The sequence below is a fragment of the Ictalurus furcatus genome, chromosome 8, assembly GCF_023375685.1.
Source record: "Ictalurus furcatus strain D&B chromosome 8, Billie_1.0, whole genome shotgun sequence".
NCBI classification, from domain to species: domain Eukaryota; kingdom Metazoa; phylum Chordata; class Actinopteri; order Siluriformes; family Ictaluridae; genus Ictalurus; species Ictalurus furcatus.
Genome location: NC_071262.1, coordinates 905982 through 918481, shown reverse-complemented (window position 1 = coordinate 918481; position 12500 = coordinate 905982). Strand labels below are relative to the sequence as shown.

General features: G+C 38.9%; 1 protein-coding gene across 2 annotated transcripts in view; it reads right to left on the bottom strand.

Annotated features, from left to right (window-relative positions):
* The window catches only part of LOC128611019 (cytosolic carboxypeptidase 4), a 99055-nt gene that overhangs the window by 66507 nt on the left and 20048 nt on the right, over positions 1 to 12500 (bottom strand). For both annotated transcript variants that reach the window (XM_053630226.1, XM_053630227.1), the window contains exons 2-3: positions 2039 to 2106; positions 546 to 609 (exon numbers count right to left, since the gene is read on the bottom strand). In XM_053630226.1, coding sequence (XP_053486201.1) covers positions 546 to 609; positions 2039 to 2106 — 132 coding nt within the window. The remainder of the gene's footprint in view (positions 1 to 545; positions 610 to 2038; positions 2107 to 12500) is intronic.

Genomic DNA, 12500 nt, shown 5'->3' with positions numbered 1-12500 from the left:
GGGAAGAGAAAAAGAGAGAGAGAAAGATCCAGGTGGCTCTGTGTGTGTGTGTGTGTGTGTGTGTGTGTGTGTGTGTGTGTGTGTGTGTATAGTGGTTAGCACGTTCGCCGCACACCTCCAGGGTCGGGGGTTCGATTCCCACCTGTGTGGCCCTGTGTGTGTGGAGTTTGCATGTTCTCCGGGTGCTGCGGGGGTTGTGTGGGGGTTGTGTGGGGTGTACCCGAGTTTCCTCCGTGTACTCTGGTTTCCTCCCCCAGTCCAAAGACAGACACTAGTGTCCGAAGTGTATGAATGGGTGTATGAATCACTGCGCCTGGGGGCCATCTTCAGTGGTCTTGACTCAGTCCTGTCACTGGATCATGGCGGTCAGCGGGAAGTGAGAGTGAGAGTGCGGCCGATGCTGCGCAAGTCTTCCTCACTTTAATCCAATTCACGAGCAAGTCCAGTCCCAGTTTGTGTTCTCCATAATGGAGGCAGAAATGGAAACTTCGGTCTTCGTCGAAATCGACAGATGAACTCCTGTGTGTGTGTGTGTGTGTGTTTACCTGCAGAGAGAAGTTCATCCAGCACGTTGAGGACGTTCAGCATGTTCTCAATGTCTCCAGCGTTCTGCACACAGTGAACAGCAGGAAGATGGTCTCTACAGTCTGCACACTGAGTTTAATAATAGATATCCTAATCCGTAATAAACAGGCCACAGGAGACAGAACAGAGGAAGCGCTCCCTGAGTACACACACAGTGCCGAGTGTGTTCAGCACACACGGCTGTGTTCAGTATCAACTACTGGTGTCCACACATTTCCTCACTGTTCACATGATGGGTTATGCAGCTGATTTTCTGAGCTCCTCATTCAGATGATTCAAATCAGCTCCGTGTATTGTTTATATTTATTTATTATTTTATTATTATTTTTAATTAGTGATTTTTCTGGGGGGGGGGGGGGGGGGGGTTAAAGAAAAATTCAGATTAGACCTCTATAACTTCATGTTTTATTCTCAATATCAGTGTCAGAATGAAATCCCTAATTTACACGTATCAAATGATTCGTTTTAACTTTTAATAAACACACCTTCGTTAGCAAAAATGTATTGTATCCAGGACTAAAGGAATAAATCCACAAAATCAACAAACAATAAATTACAGCATGTTAATAAAAGCTAATAATCAGGTTAGTGGGTGTAAAGCCCAGGAATTTTACTCATTAAATGGAATCAAATAATGCATTACACTTCTTTATTTATTTGGTTTGGTAATGTATTATTATTATTATTATTATTATTATTATTATTATTATTATTATGGAATATGTGCAAAAGAAGTTAGCTCCTGTTCTCATTTACTTTATAACTATGATAACCAGTAATTCCCTCAACCAGACTCTCTCTCTCTCTCTCTCTCTCTCTCTCTCTCTCTCTCTCTCTTTCAAAAAACACAGCTTTTCTTTATTTCTTTCCTTCAAAAACAATCCTTTCCCGTTTGCCATGAAACTTTGCGAAGAGCTGAAACTGGAGACTCCTTCCATAAATATTAAATAAACATCTCCTAACAAAAACATCCCCGCATCAAGGATTACACGTTTTACTTTGCTACACAACATAAAAAATTTTATATATATATATATATATATATATATATATATATATATATATATATATATATATTTATGTATTTTGTGGAGCGTCGGCCGTACGAGTCCCTGTGAATGAACTGTTACTATGGAAACGATAAGGTATTAGCGTCCAAGTCGCGCTAATACCTAACAGAAACAATTCACACCTTCTGACCAATCAGATTAGAGAATTCAAGTATAAAGTGTATAAACGCTTAAGGTTATGATTTGTTGCAGTTAAATGATGTAGTAAATAATGTCATTTCAGTGGACATTCATGTAAAGTGTTACCTAGGCAACAAAATAACCCTGACAAACAATTCAATTACGGTGATAAAGCAACGTGTCTAATGATGTAACATGCTGCTTTCAGTAACACACATAACCACACTTCAGTATCACACACACACACACACACACACACACACCTCCAGAGTAGAGAGGAGAACCTCGAGTCCGCTGGAGCAGGGGGACGCCATGGAGACTTTGGATCGTGCTGAAACACAGAGACGAGTCTTAACAAGAAATACAGGACCGTCTCACTCACTAGGCCATGTGAGTGTGTGTGTGTGTGTGTGTGTGTGTGTGTTTATCTGAGAGGATTGAGTTTCAGAAAAGCCCTGAGCTGACACACACTTGCTGTCTCACACACACACACCCTTCTACTATTAAAAGAGCCTGATGAAGTGAGGGATTAAACAAAAGCGAGGGGAACGGGCGCCCCCGGAGTGTAGGAATATTACACAGGTAGGTGTGTGTGTGTGTGTGTGTGTGTGTTTGTGTGTGTGTGTGTGTGCTTCAACAGAAAACACACACAAACACATTCTGCCAGCCACTGTTACCACATCAAAGTTGATTATTTTCCTCTAACAGTGTGTCCCCAGGTGTTTTATTCCTCTTATACCACAGCAACTCACCAACAATGACAATTGCTTGTTTCTTGAAAAAAATTATTTTCGAACTGTTACTCATTAAACATTAGACACTATCCGCCCTGTTCCGCATACATGAGCTCACAGATGCTCACAATTGGCTAGTGTCACTGTGACTGACAGGGGAGAGAAAGTAAGCCCCTCCCGTCCACAGATTACTGGCAGTCTGTTCTCTTGGACGCTGGAGGCGTGTCAGCAAGGCGGGATTAAAATTCTCACCTCAGCTTGTCCTTCTGACCTCATTAAAACCTCATTCATGGCGGTTATTTAATCTGATCTAACGACGGCGCCATAATGGGACACCGAACAGCAAAGTGTCCAAGCAGGCAGGCTACACACACACACACACACACACACACACACACACACACACACACACACACAGCTATTTTTGCCTGCTGGATTAATGCAAGGAACGAGAGGAGAGGTCATGAATCTCAGGCGCTGAAAGCTTGGCATTTGAAGAAGAGTTCAGGAGAGACGCAGGCGAAGAAAAAGAATAAAGAGGTGCCGTCTTTATTTCATCAAATAATTTTTCTCATCTTCCAAAAGAAATAAGGAGATGGATTTGGTGTTGAGCTGTGTGAGAAATCATCAAATGAAATGAAAAGATTCCCTACACTTCAGTATTCCCCACACTTCAGTATTCCCCACACTTCAGTATTCCACACACTTCAGTATTCCCACACACTTCAGTATTCCCCACACTTCAGTATTCCACACACTTCAGTATTCCCACACACTTCAGTATTCCCCACACTTCAGTATTCTCCACACTTCAGTATTCCACACACTTCAGTATTCCCCACACTTCAGTATTCCACACAGTTCAGTATTCCCCACACTTCAGTATTCCACACAGTTCAGTATTCTCCACACTTCAGTATTCCACACACTTCAGTATTCCCCACACTTCAGTATTCCACACACTTCAGTATTCCCCACACTTCAGTATTCCCCACACTTCAGTATTCCACACACTTCAGTATTCTCCACACTTCAGAATTCCACACACTTCAATATTCCACACACTTCAGTATTCCCTACACTTCAGTATTCCACACACTTCAGTATTCCACACACTTCAGTATTCCCACACACTTCAATATTCCACACATTTCAGTATTCCCACACACTTCAGTATTCCCCACACTTCAGTATTCCACACACTTCAGTATTCCCCACACTTCAGTATTCCCACATACTTCAGTATTCCACACACTTCAGTATTCCCCACACTTCAGTATTCCCACACACTTCAGTATTCCCACACACTTCAGTATTCTGAACACTTCAGAATTCCACACACTTCAATATTCCACACACTTCAGTATTCCCTACACTTCAGTATTCTCTACACTTTAGTATTCCACACACTTCAGTATTCCCTACACTTCAGTATTCCCTACACTTCAGTATTCCACACACTTCAGTATTCTCTACACTTCAGTATTCCCTACACTTCAGTATTCCACACAGTTCAGTATTCCCTACACTTCAGTATTCCCACACACTTCAGTATTCTCTACACTTCAGTATTCTCCACACTTCAGTATTCCACACACTTCAGTATTCCACACACTTCAGTATTCCCTACACTTCAGTATTCCCACACACTTCAGTATTCTCTACACTTCAGTATTCTCCACACTTCAGTATTCCACACACTTCAGTATTCTCTACACTTCAGTATTCCCTACACTTCAGTATTCCACACAGTTCAGTATTCCCTACACTTCAGTATTCCCACACACTTCAGTATTCTCTACACTTCAGTATTCTCCACACTTCAGTATTCTCCACACTACATAAGCGTCCGTGTTTCATACAACTCAGCATTCCATGTGCTTCTGTATCCTGATTAACAATCTTATTTTCTTTTTTGTGCGTTATTGGAAGCATATTTGCAGAATTAAAACATTCTGTATGTTAATCATTTGTATCTGGATCATCATTCGATTTACTACTGATACTCAAATTCACCACTTTTCTTCGATGTAGCGCAGAAACACCAGAGGAACATCTTAAACATGGTGTCTGTCCATTTTTCCTATCAGTAACGGCCCTGGAAAGCCGCTTTTTTCCCAGCACTCACTCTAGACTTGTTTTACTTCAGTTAAAGCCCCTGTTCCATCACGTCTGTTATTCCCATTTGTGAAATCAGAGCCAGACGTAGCGCAATTATCAACATTTACTGTCAGGAGCTTCAGACGGATTGGGTTTTATATCTGTGCATGGAGTTAATGTGTGTGTGTGTGTGTGTGTGTGTGTGTGTGTGTGTGTGAAACTGTGTTTAGTGGAACTATTTGAGGACTAGACATGAAAACAGCAAGAATCAGCCATCACTGACAACAAACAAGACATGGAGATATTTAGCGATAAGAGATATAGATTTCACAGCAATACAACACGCACACACACACACACACACACACACACACACACACACACACACACCTCTGTTGCAATGCCCGAGCATGGAACATCTCCCTGAGCTAAAATAACCGTTAATGACTCAGGCTAATTGCAGTCCTGACTAGCGCTGTGGGATTTCAGGTCATCACCTCGGATAAGCATCATCCTTCTCCGTTCAGGATCGCTGACAAGGTGGAAAGAGCTGAAGGTCACGTGCCTGAAAGCTTTAACACATTTGTTTATTGGCACCCTGTAAAATGTTATGACCTTCCAAAGGCTGGATTCCTAAACATACGCAATAAATCAGACTGTCACTGGGGGACGTTCCCCTGAAACCTGCTTCATACGGTTCGGAAGAAATCCTATATCGGTGTTTACTTTCAGCCGAGCGAATCACTGAACACGTCATCAATACAGACCAAACACACACAACACACAACACATAACACACAACAACACAACAACACAACAACGCAAAATAATCCGCGAATGCCAAGCGTCCGAGAAATTACCGTACCATGAAGTTACACCTTCAGTGATAGATCATATATTTCTCAATAAATAAACAGATGAAATAAATGATTTTAGAAAGCGTAATCTTTGAGAAATCGCTGTGGTGTAAGAGGAATAAAGCACTTGGGAGCGTGCTGTCGTAGGAAAGTAATCAACAACAGGGTGGTGTGATGAAGTGGATTATTCTCCTCTAACAGCACGTCCCCAAGTGTTTTATTCCTCTTACACTACAGCGACTCACCAACAACTCCAATTATTTCATATTAAAGAAACACAGCTCAATTTTAAGTTATATTTAATGTTAAAACAAGTCAGTTCCTGTTCTGGCTTACGTTACAGCAGCTATAAACACTCGCTCCCTCACCATCCCTCTCTCTGTTCCCTCTCTCTATTCCCTCTCTCTCTATTCTCTCACTTTATTCTCTCTCTCTATTCTCTCTCTTTATTCTCTCTCTCTCTTTATTCTCTCTCTCTATTCTCTCTCTCTTTATTCTCTCTCTTTATTCCCTCTCTCTTTACTCTCTCTCTATTCTCTCTCTATTCCCTCTCTCTCTATTCTCTCACTTTATTCTCTCTCTATTCTCTCTCTCTTTATTCTCTCTCTTTATTCCCTCTCTCTTTACTCTCTCTCTTTATTCCCTCTCTCTTTATTCTCTCTTTATTCTCTCTCTCTATTCTCTCACTTTATTCTCTCTCTCTATTCTCTCTCTCTCTATTCTCTCTCTCTCTTTATTCTCTCTCTCTATTCTCTCTCTCTTTATTCTCTCTCTCTATTCTCTCTCTCTTTATTCTCTCTCTTTATTCCCTCTCTCTTTACTCTCTCTCTATTCTCTCTCTATTCCCTCTCTCTCTATTCTCTCACTTTATTCTCTCTCTATTCTCTCTCTCTTTATTCTCTCTCTTTATTCCCTCTCTCTTTACTCTCTCTCTTTATTCCCTCTCTCTTTATTCTCTCTCTTTATTCCCTCTCTCTTTACTCTCTCTCTTTATTCTCTCTCTATTCTCTCTCTATTCTCTCTCTTTACTCTCTCTCTTTATTCCCTCTCTCTTTACTCTCTCTCTATTCTCTCTCTATTCTCTCTCTTTACTCTCTCTCTTTATTCTCTGTCTTTATTCTCTCTCTCTCTATTCTCTCTCTCTATTCTCTCTCTCTTTATTCTCTCTCTCTTTATTCCCTCTCTTTATTCTCTCTCTCTATTCTCTCTCTCTATTCTCTCTTTATTCTCTCTCTTTATTCTCTCTCTCTATTCTCTCTCTTTATTCTCTCTTTATTTTCTCTCTTTATTCTCTCTCTCTATTCTCTCTCTTTATTCTCTCTTTATTCTCTCTCTTTATTCTCTCTCTCTATTCTCTGTCTCTTTATTCTCTCTCTCTTTATTCTCTCTCTCTCTTTATTCTCTCTCTCTCTTTATTCTCTGTCTCTTTATTCTCTCTCTTCACGTTAATAAGACAATAAAAAAAGAATGGGTTCTGAACGCTTACACAACCGTTATACGTTTTCTCTTCTAAGATCTTCCTCCAATTATTTATTTTTATTTGATTTATTCGAATTGTATTGTATTTATTTGAATTATTTCCACAATCATCTGCTAAATCTGAGAACATTTCCACACGGTTCCTCTCTGTCCAAAACAATGACATGATTTTGAGATTTATAGACACCCAGATTTATATATATAAATAAGTATATATCTCAAGAGAAAGCCCAGGTGAGTCATCATTAACTATCATTTAGTAAAATTAAAGAAACTGGATAGGAACGACGATGTAAAGCACTTTTGATCACTGAAACGCTACTGCTTCCTTTTATTAGAATTTTAATGTTTGTTTCATGGTTTTGTTTTGTTTTGTTTGACATTTCTTTCCGTTTGAATAAAGCGTTTGTTTTACTTTGCTACACTTTGAGCGGCATCGCTTCCAAAAAGTCGGCATGACAGAAGAGCGATCTATTTTAAATCCGTCGTTATCCGACTCTTATCCTTAAATCACGCAGGACAAACGATGAGATGAGTAAAATCAGACACTAAAAGACACGTCATGTGACAGGAGTGCAGAGTTCAGCTCTGCATCGGACGGTCTGATCGCTCCATGAGCACCAGGGGTCTGATAACTCCATGAGCACCAGGGGGCGGTAGACTAAAGACTGTTTAAAGGTTTTAAATAGACTTCTGTGATACTCTCATATGCGGTCTTATTTTGAGATAAACCCTGGACATGAAATAGATTTAAATGGGATTATTTATCATGTTTTTTTTTTTTTTTAGCTTGCTACTGAACAATCACATCATTAGTGCAGGGTTTAAACCTCAGGCTTCCACATGATACGATATAATTCAAATTCTTATAGCAACAATTCCATATTTAATACCAAATATGGAATATTCCGTATTTGACGACGTGAACAACTTCGTTCAGAATCTGGGCTCGGCCTACCATTAATTCGTGAACGATTATCACATAGAAAATGATGATTTTAAAAGGTACGGCTAAATCACTTCGCTAGCCTGTTTAATTATTCACGTGGCTTTAAAAATATTAATACATCTTTTAGTCTTTTTTTTTTCCTGATAAAACTCTTTTTATGAACCTTGATTCGTTTCAATTGTTGCCTTTTAAATCAGTTCATCTGATCGTTACACCCCTAATCATTAGCATATTTTGGGACTACATGGATTAACAGGGACTCAACAGGGACTAACACTTCTTTTTCCCCAAACTTTCAATTAAATGGCAAATTTTTTTTTCAAGAAAATGTATTTTAGCGGGCTGGATCAGAACCCGATGTATGTTTGTGGAAATATGAATGTAGTGTACCTTTAAAATGATTAAAGGGACACAATTTATTGTGTTAATTGACTGTTGTATCTTAATTAGCTTACTGAGTAATATTTTTAAAAAATTGTTTTAAAAGTATCACTATCCCTTTTTCTGAGAGTTTATTAGCATGAATTATTCATTAATTACATGATTTCCATTAAGTGCAGCTTGAGATAGATTCAGATCAAGATTTTATTTACATCTAGTCGATGGATCTGTCTTCGTTTTTAATTGAAGCATTCTTTAATAACGATTAAATCGTGGTATTTGTTTTTAGATCCAACTTTGACCTCGGGCTGTGCCAGAACCCCGCCCACTTTTGAAAGGGTTCAAATTGTGCTGTAATGTAATTAGCAAGCGTTTTCCTCTCGTTGTCAGCTGTCCACATTACTCAGCTTTTCCCAGGAGAACAGAGATCTATTTTAAACCTGTCTTAACTGTCGCTCAGAGACAAAACTGGGTCCAATTAAAACTCTTCAGCAGCTCAAATAACAAATGCACTAAAGCAAACTTTCCCATCAAGGCTTATTTCATTAATATCGGCATCTTTATTTTATCATCAACATTTTCAATTCCACATTTTTTTGTGGGGTTTTTGAGCTAGCATTACTGTCTACCGGACTGGAAATATTTAGTTTTTAAACTTATGTTCAAAAGGCAAGTGTGTAAAAAGTAAAAGTAGTGAAACCGGTGATAGTTTTACTAGTTGTTATAACGTTTATTTGACATCAGCTGATAAATTGGGATGGCTGGGGTTGTGTAAAGATTTATTACTTTGTTTCGAGAAACTGGGACGTGTAAAGTTTCTCCGGAGGTTTGCTACACTAGTGTGAAGTTTTACTATGCCAATGTAAAGGTGTCCTGGGTTGATGTAAAGTGTTGCTAGGGCTGTTTAACATTGTAATGGATTGGTGTAAAGTTTTCATACTTAGTGCAATTGTTACTTAGTGCTAGGCTGAAAGTAGTATAAAGTTTCCTTCGATTTGTTAAAAAGTTTGCTGGATTAGTGTAAAGGTTTACTAAGTAAGCATGAAAGTTTACTGAGTAAAAACTGCTGGGCTAGTAATTCAAGCTTGTATAAGAGTTTGCCTGGCTGGTGTAAAGTTTCTCCGAGCCACAATACATTTTTACTAAGCTGGTGTAAAGTTTCACTAAGCCTGCATAACGGTTTACCAGGCAGTTAACAAAATGGTTTGATAAGATAACGCATAGCTAGGGTAAAGTAAAGGTTTGAGCAGGCTAAAAAGTTTTTTACTGAGCCACTGTAAACTTTCACTGAGTGAATTTAAAAGTTTGACCTGGTAGCGTAAAGTTTCATTGAGCACGCAAACAGGTTTGTTTGGCTATTGTAAATTTTTGTTTAGTCTGTGTAAAGTTGTGCTAAACTAGTGTAAAGTTTCATTAAGTCAACGTAAAGATTTTCTTCTGCTGTATAATTTTTTTCTGAGGCAGTCTAAAGGTTGATAAAACAGTGTAAAACTTCACTGAGCCAGTGTAAATGTTTGATCAGCTAGTGTAAAGTTTCCATGCAGCAAGCAAAAAAGCTTATTAAAAAGTTTTATGAATTTGTCACGGTTTCACTACGCCCATGTAAAATGTTTGAAAGGCTAGTGTAAAGTTTCATTAAGGTTGTTTAAAGGTTATCTAAGTGCATGTAAAGATTTGCTAACATGGTGTAAACTTTCGCAGAGTCTGTGTAAAGGTTTGGGAGCCTAGTGTAATGTTACACCGTTTTCACTTTTTGCCTTTGTAAATGTTCTCAGAACTAATTTAAAGTGTTGTTTATAGTGTAAACTTTCACAGAGCCTGTGTAAACATTTCCTAATCTGGTGTAAAGGGCCAACGTTGCTGTGGGTTTTGTTCTCCTGCTGCTTGGAAGGAGATCTGCAGCCACTCCGGCTGTTTGACGGAACTCTTGGTGTAAAATTTTTCAGAGGGAATGTAAAGTGTTCACTGCAATGTGCACTGCAGTGTTTGTTAATGTATAAAGATTTGAGAAATGAAAGAGCCAGGGTTCAGCTACTTCTACCCGTTTCGTCCACCCTGTACGCAGGACACGTGCCAAACTCCCATATCACCACGTCAATCACAGAAAAAAAACGTAAACCTGATCTGAGTGATTGGCGTTGGAAATGTCCGATTACCACAGAGGGACTGCAGTGTTCCTCCGCTGCAACTCTATACATCTGCTTAAATATAGACATGCGACAGAGGCTATAACCGGACACTGTACTACTGATCATAAAGAGTTGATATTCCATTCTCAGTGGCCGAGCCAAACAGAGGGATGGGCGAGGGGTCTAAATACATAAATTAAAATTGAGTGGAAGGAGTGGGGGAGGGGGCGGGCGGGCGGCGGGTGGGGGGGTTTATAAGTGAGGTTTACTGTTTGTACAGCAGCTCTGACTGTAGCGCAGGTTTATATTAATGCGCACGTTCTAATACGCTATCGTTTCTATAGCAACAGCTCGTACACAGCGACTCGTACAGTCGGACGCTCCACGGATGATAATAATAATAATTTAAAAAATAATGATTTACTGATTTATGTAACATGTGTGGAAGGAGTCTCCAGTGTCAGCGCTTTGTAACAGTCAGAGGTGAAGCTGTAACTTTCAGTTTCTCAGTAAAACCGCAAGCTGCGGGAACATTTTTCTCTGATTGAGAGAAAAAAAGAGAGGCTATAAACGGAGAAAATTACGATGTGCCGTTCTTTAATAAATAAAAAACGTGACTATTTTATTCACACTTTCTCTCTCTCTCACATACACACACACACACACACACACACACACACACACACACAACAAATGAATTACATTTCAAGTGAACTGCAAATCAAGAGCGAACTTTATCATCTCATCATTCTTCTTCTGAGAGAGAGAGAGGAGAAAGAAAGAATGAAGGAAAGAGAGGAAACGATGCTTGTGTGCTTAATGCAAAATATCACATTATGACTGAATGCTACACCGACGCTACTCTCTCTCATCTCGTTAACAATGAGAGCCAAATTACTCTCTGAGATTAACTGGATAATGGTCCATTCTTTTCCAATTAGGCCTCGTGTTCAGACGCAGAAGAGAATCCATTGTGCCAGTGATTTCTCGGGGTTGATTACGAGGTCTCGCTGATAATAAGAGAGTCTGATAATAAAATGATCAATGTAATTTCAGCTCAACTCCCCCTTTCACATTAGCGGATGATAAGCTAGTTAACAGGCCACTCTTCCCTGAATCACGCTATTTTCCATTCGCAGGACACAAGCAACGGTTTAACGGCTTCGTTCTAATCATCATTAAGTATTACGCTTCATTAACACAAAGATCTGGGAGAAAATCAGCTTCTCCGGCTATGAGTCCTCTTTCTCGTCTTTTTAATGAAGGGAGTCAAAATCAGCCTTTGATGACCATCTTCTAAATTCAGCTTTCTCTCTCTCTATCTCTCTCTCTCCCTCCCTTCATTATTTTTATCTGGTTGTCATGGTAATTCCTCTCTGACCTGTGGGGAAGTAATATCTGTTTAATTATATCTTGGTTAATTCCTGACCTTGTCTAATGAAAGCATGCTTATGATTTAACTGATAAACTGGACAAGCATGTTTCTTTCAACTAGAGAAGAAATTTAGCCTGTAGCTTCAATATAACTAAATGTAACAAAATGTAACAAAATTTAGCCTCGATGTAACAAAATGTAGCAAAATTTAGCCTTGATGTAATAAAATGTAGCAAAATTTAGCCTTGATGTAATAAAATGTAACAAAAAGAAAATGTAGCTAAAAAGGTCACCATGATGTTTAAAATTTAGCCACAGTGTAACAAAAAGGTAGCCATAATGGTTACTATGAAACTGTGAAAACAAATAATTAAATAATGACTTTTTAAAGACCTCAATTTGGTATGTTGTTGTGACATTGAATACATTTTGCATCTGAAAAAGCTTTTATTGTCCTCTCCAGGCCTCTGTACGATTCTCAAGTCCTGATTCTCGATAAAAACACCTGCAATTATCTAAAATAATCAAATCCAGCAAGAGTATTTTAAATGTAAATAATATAGTGCAATGTTCAGTGTACAGTACCGATCTGCCTCAATGCTTTTTAAATATAAAGATTTTTAGTATTAATTTAACGTTATACAAGGTAACAATTTCCGACTTGCGTATCAGCATTTATCATCGTACTGTTGTATCATCACATCTGTAATCCTACTCCCAC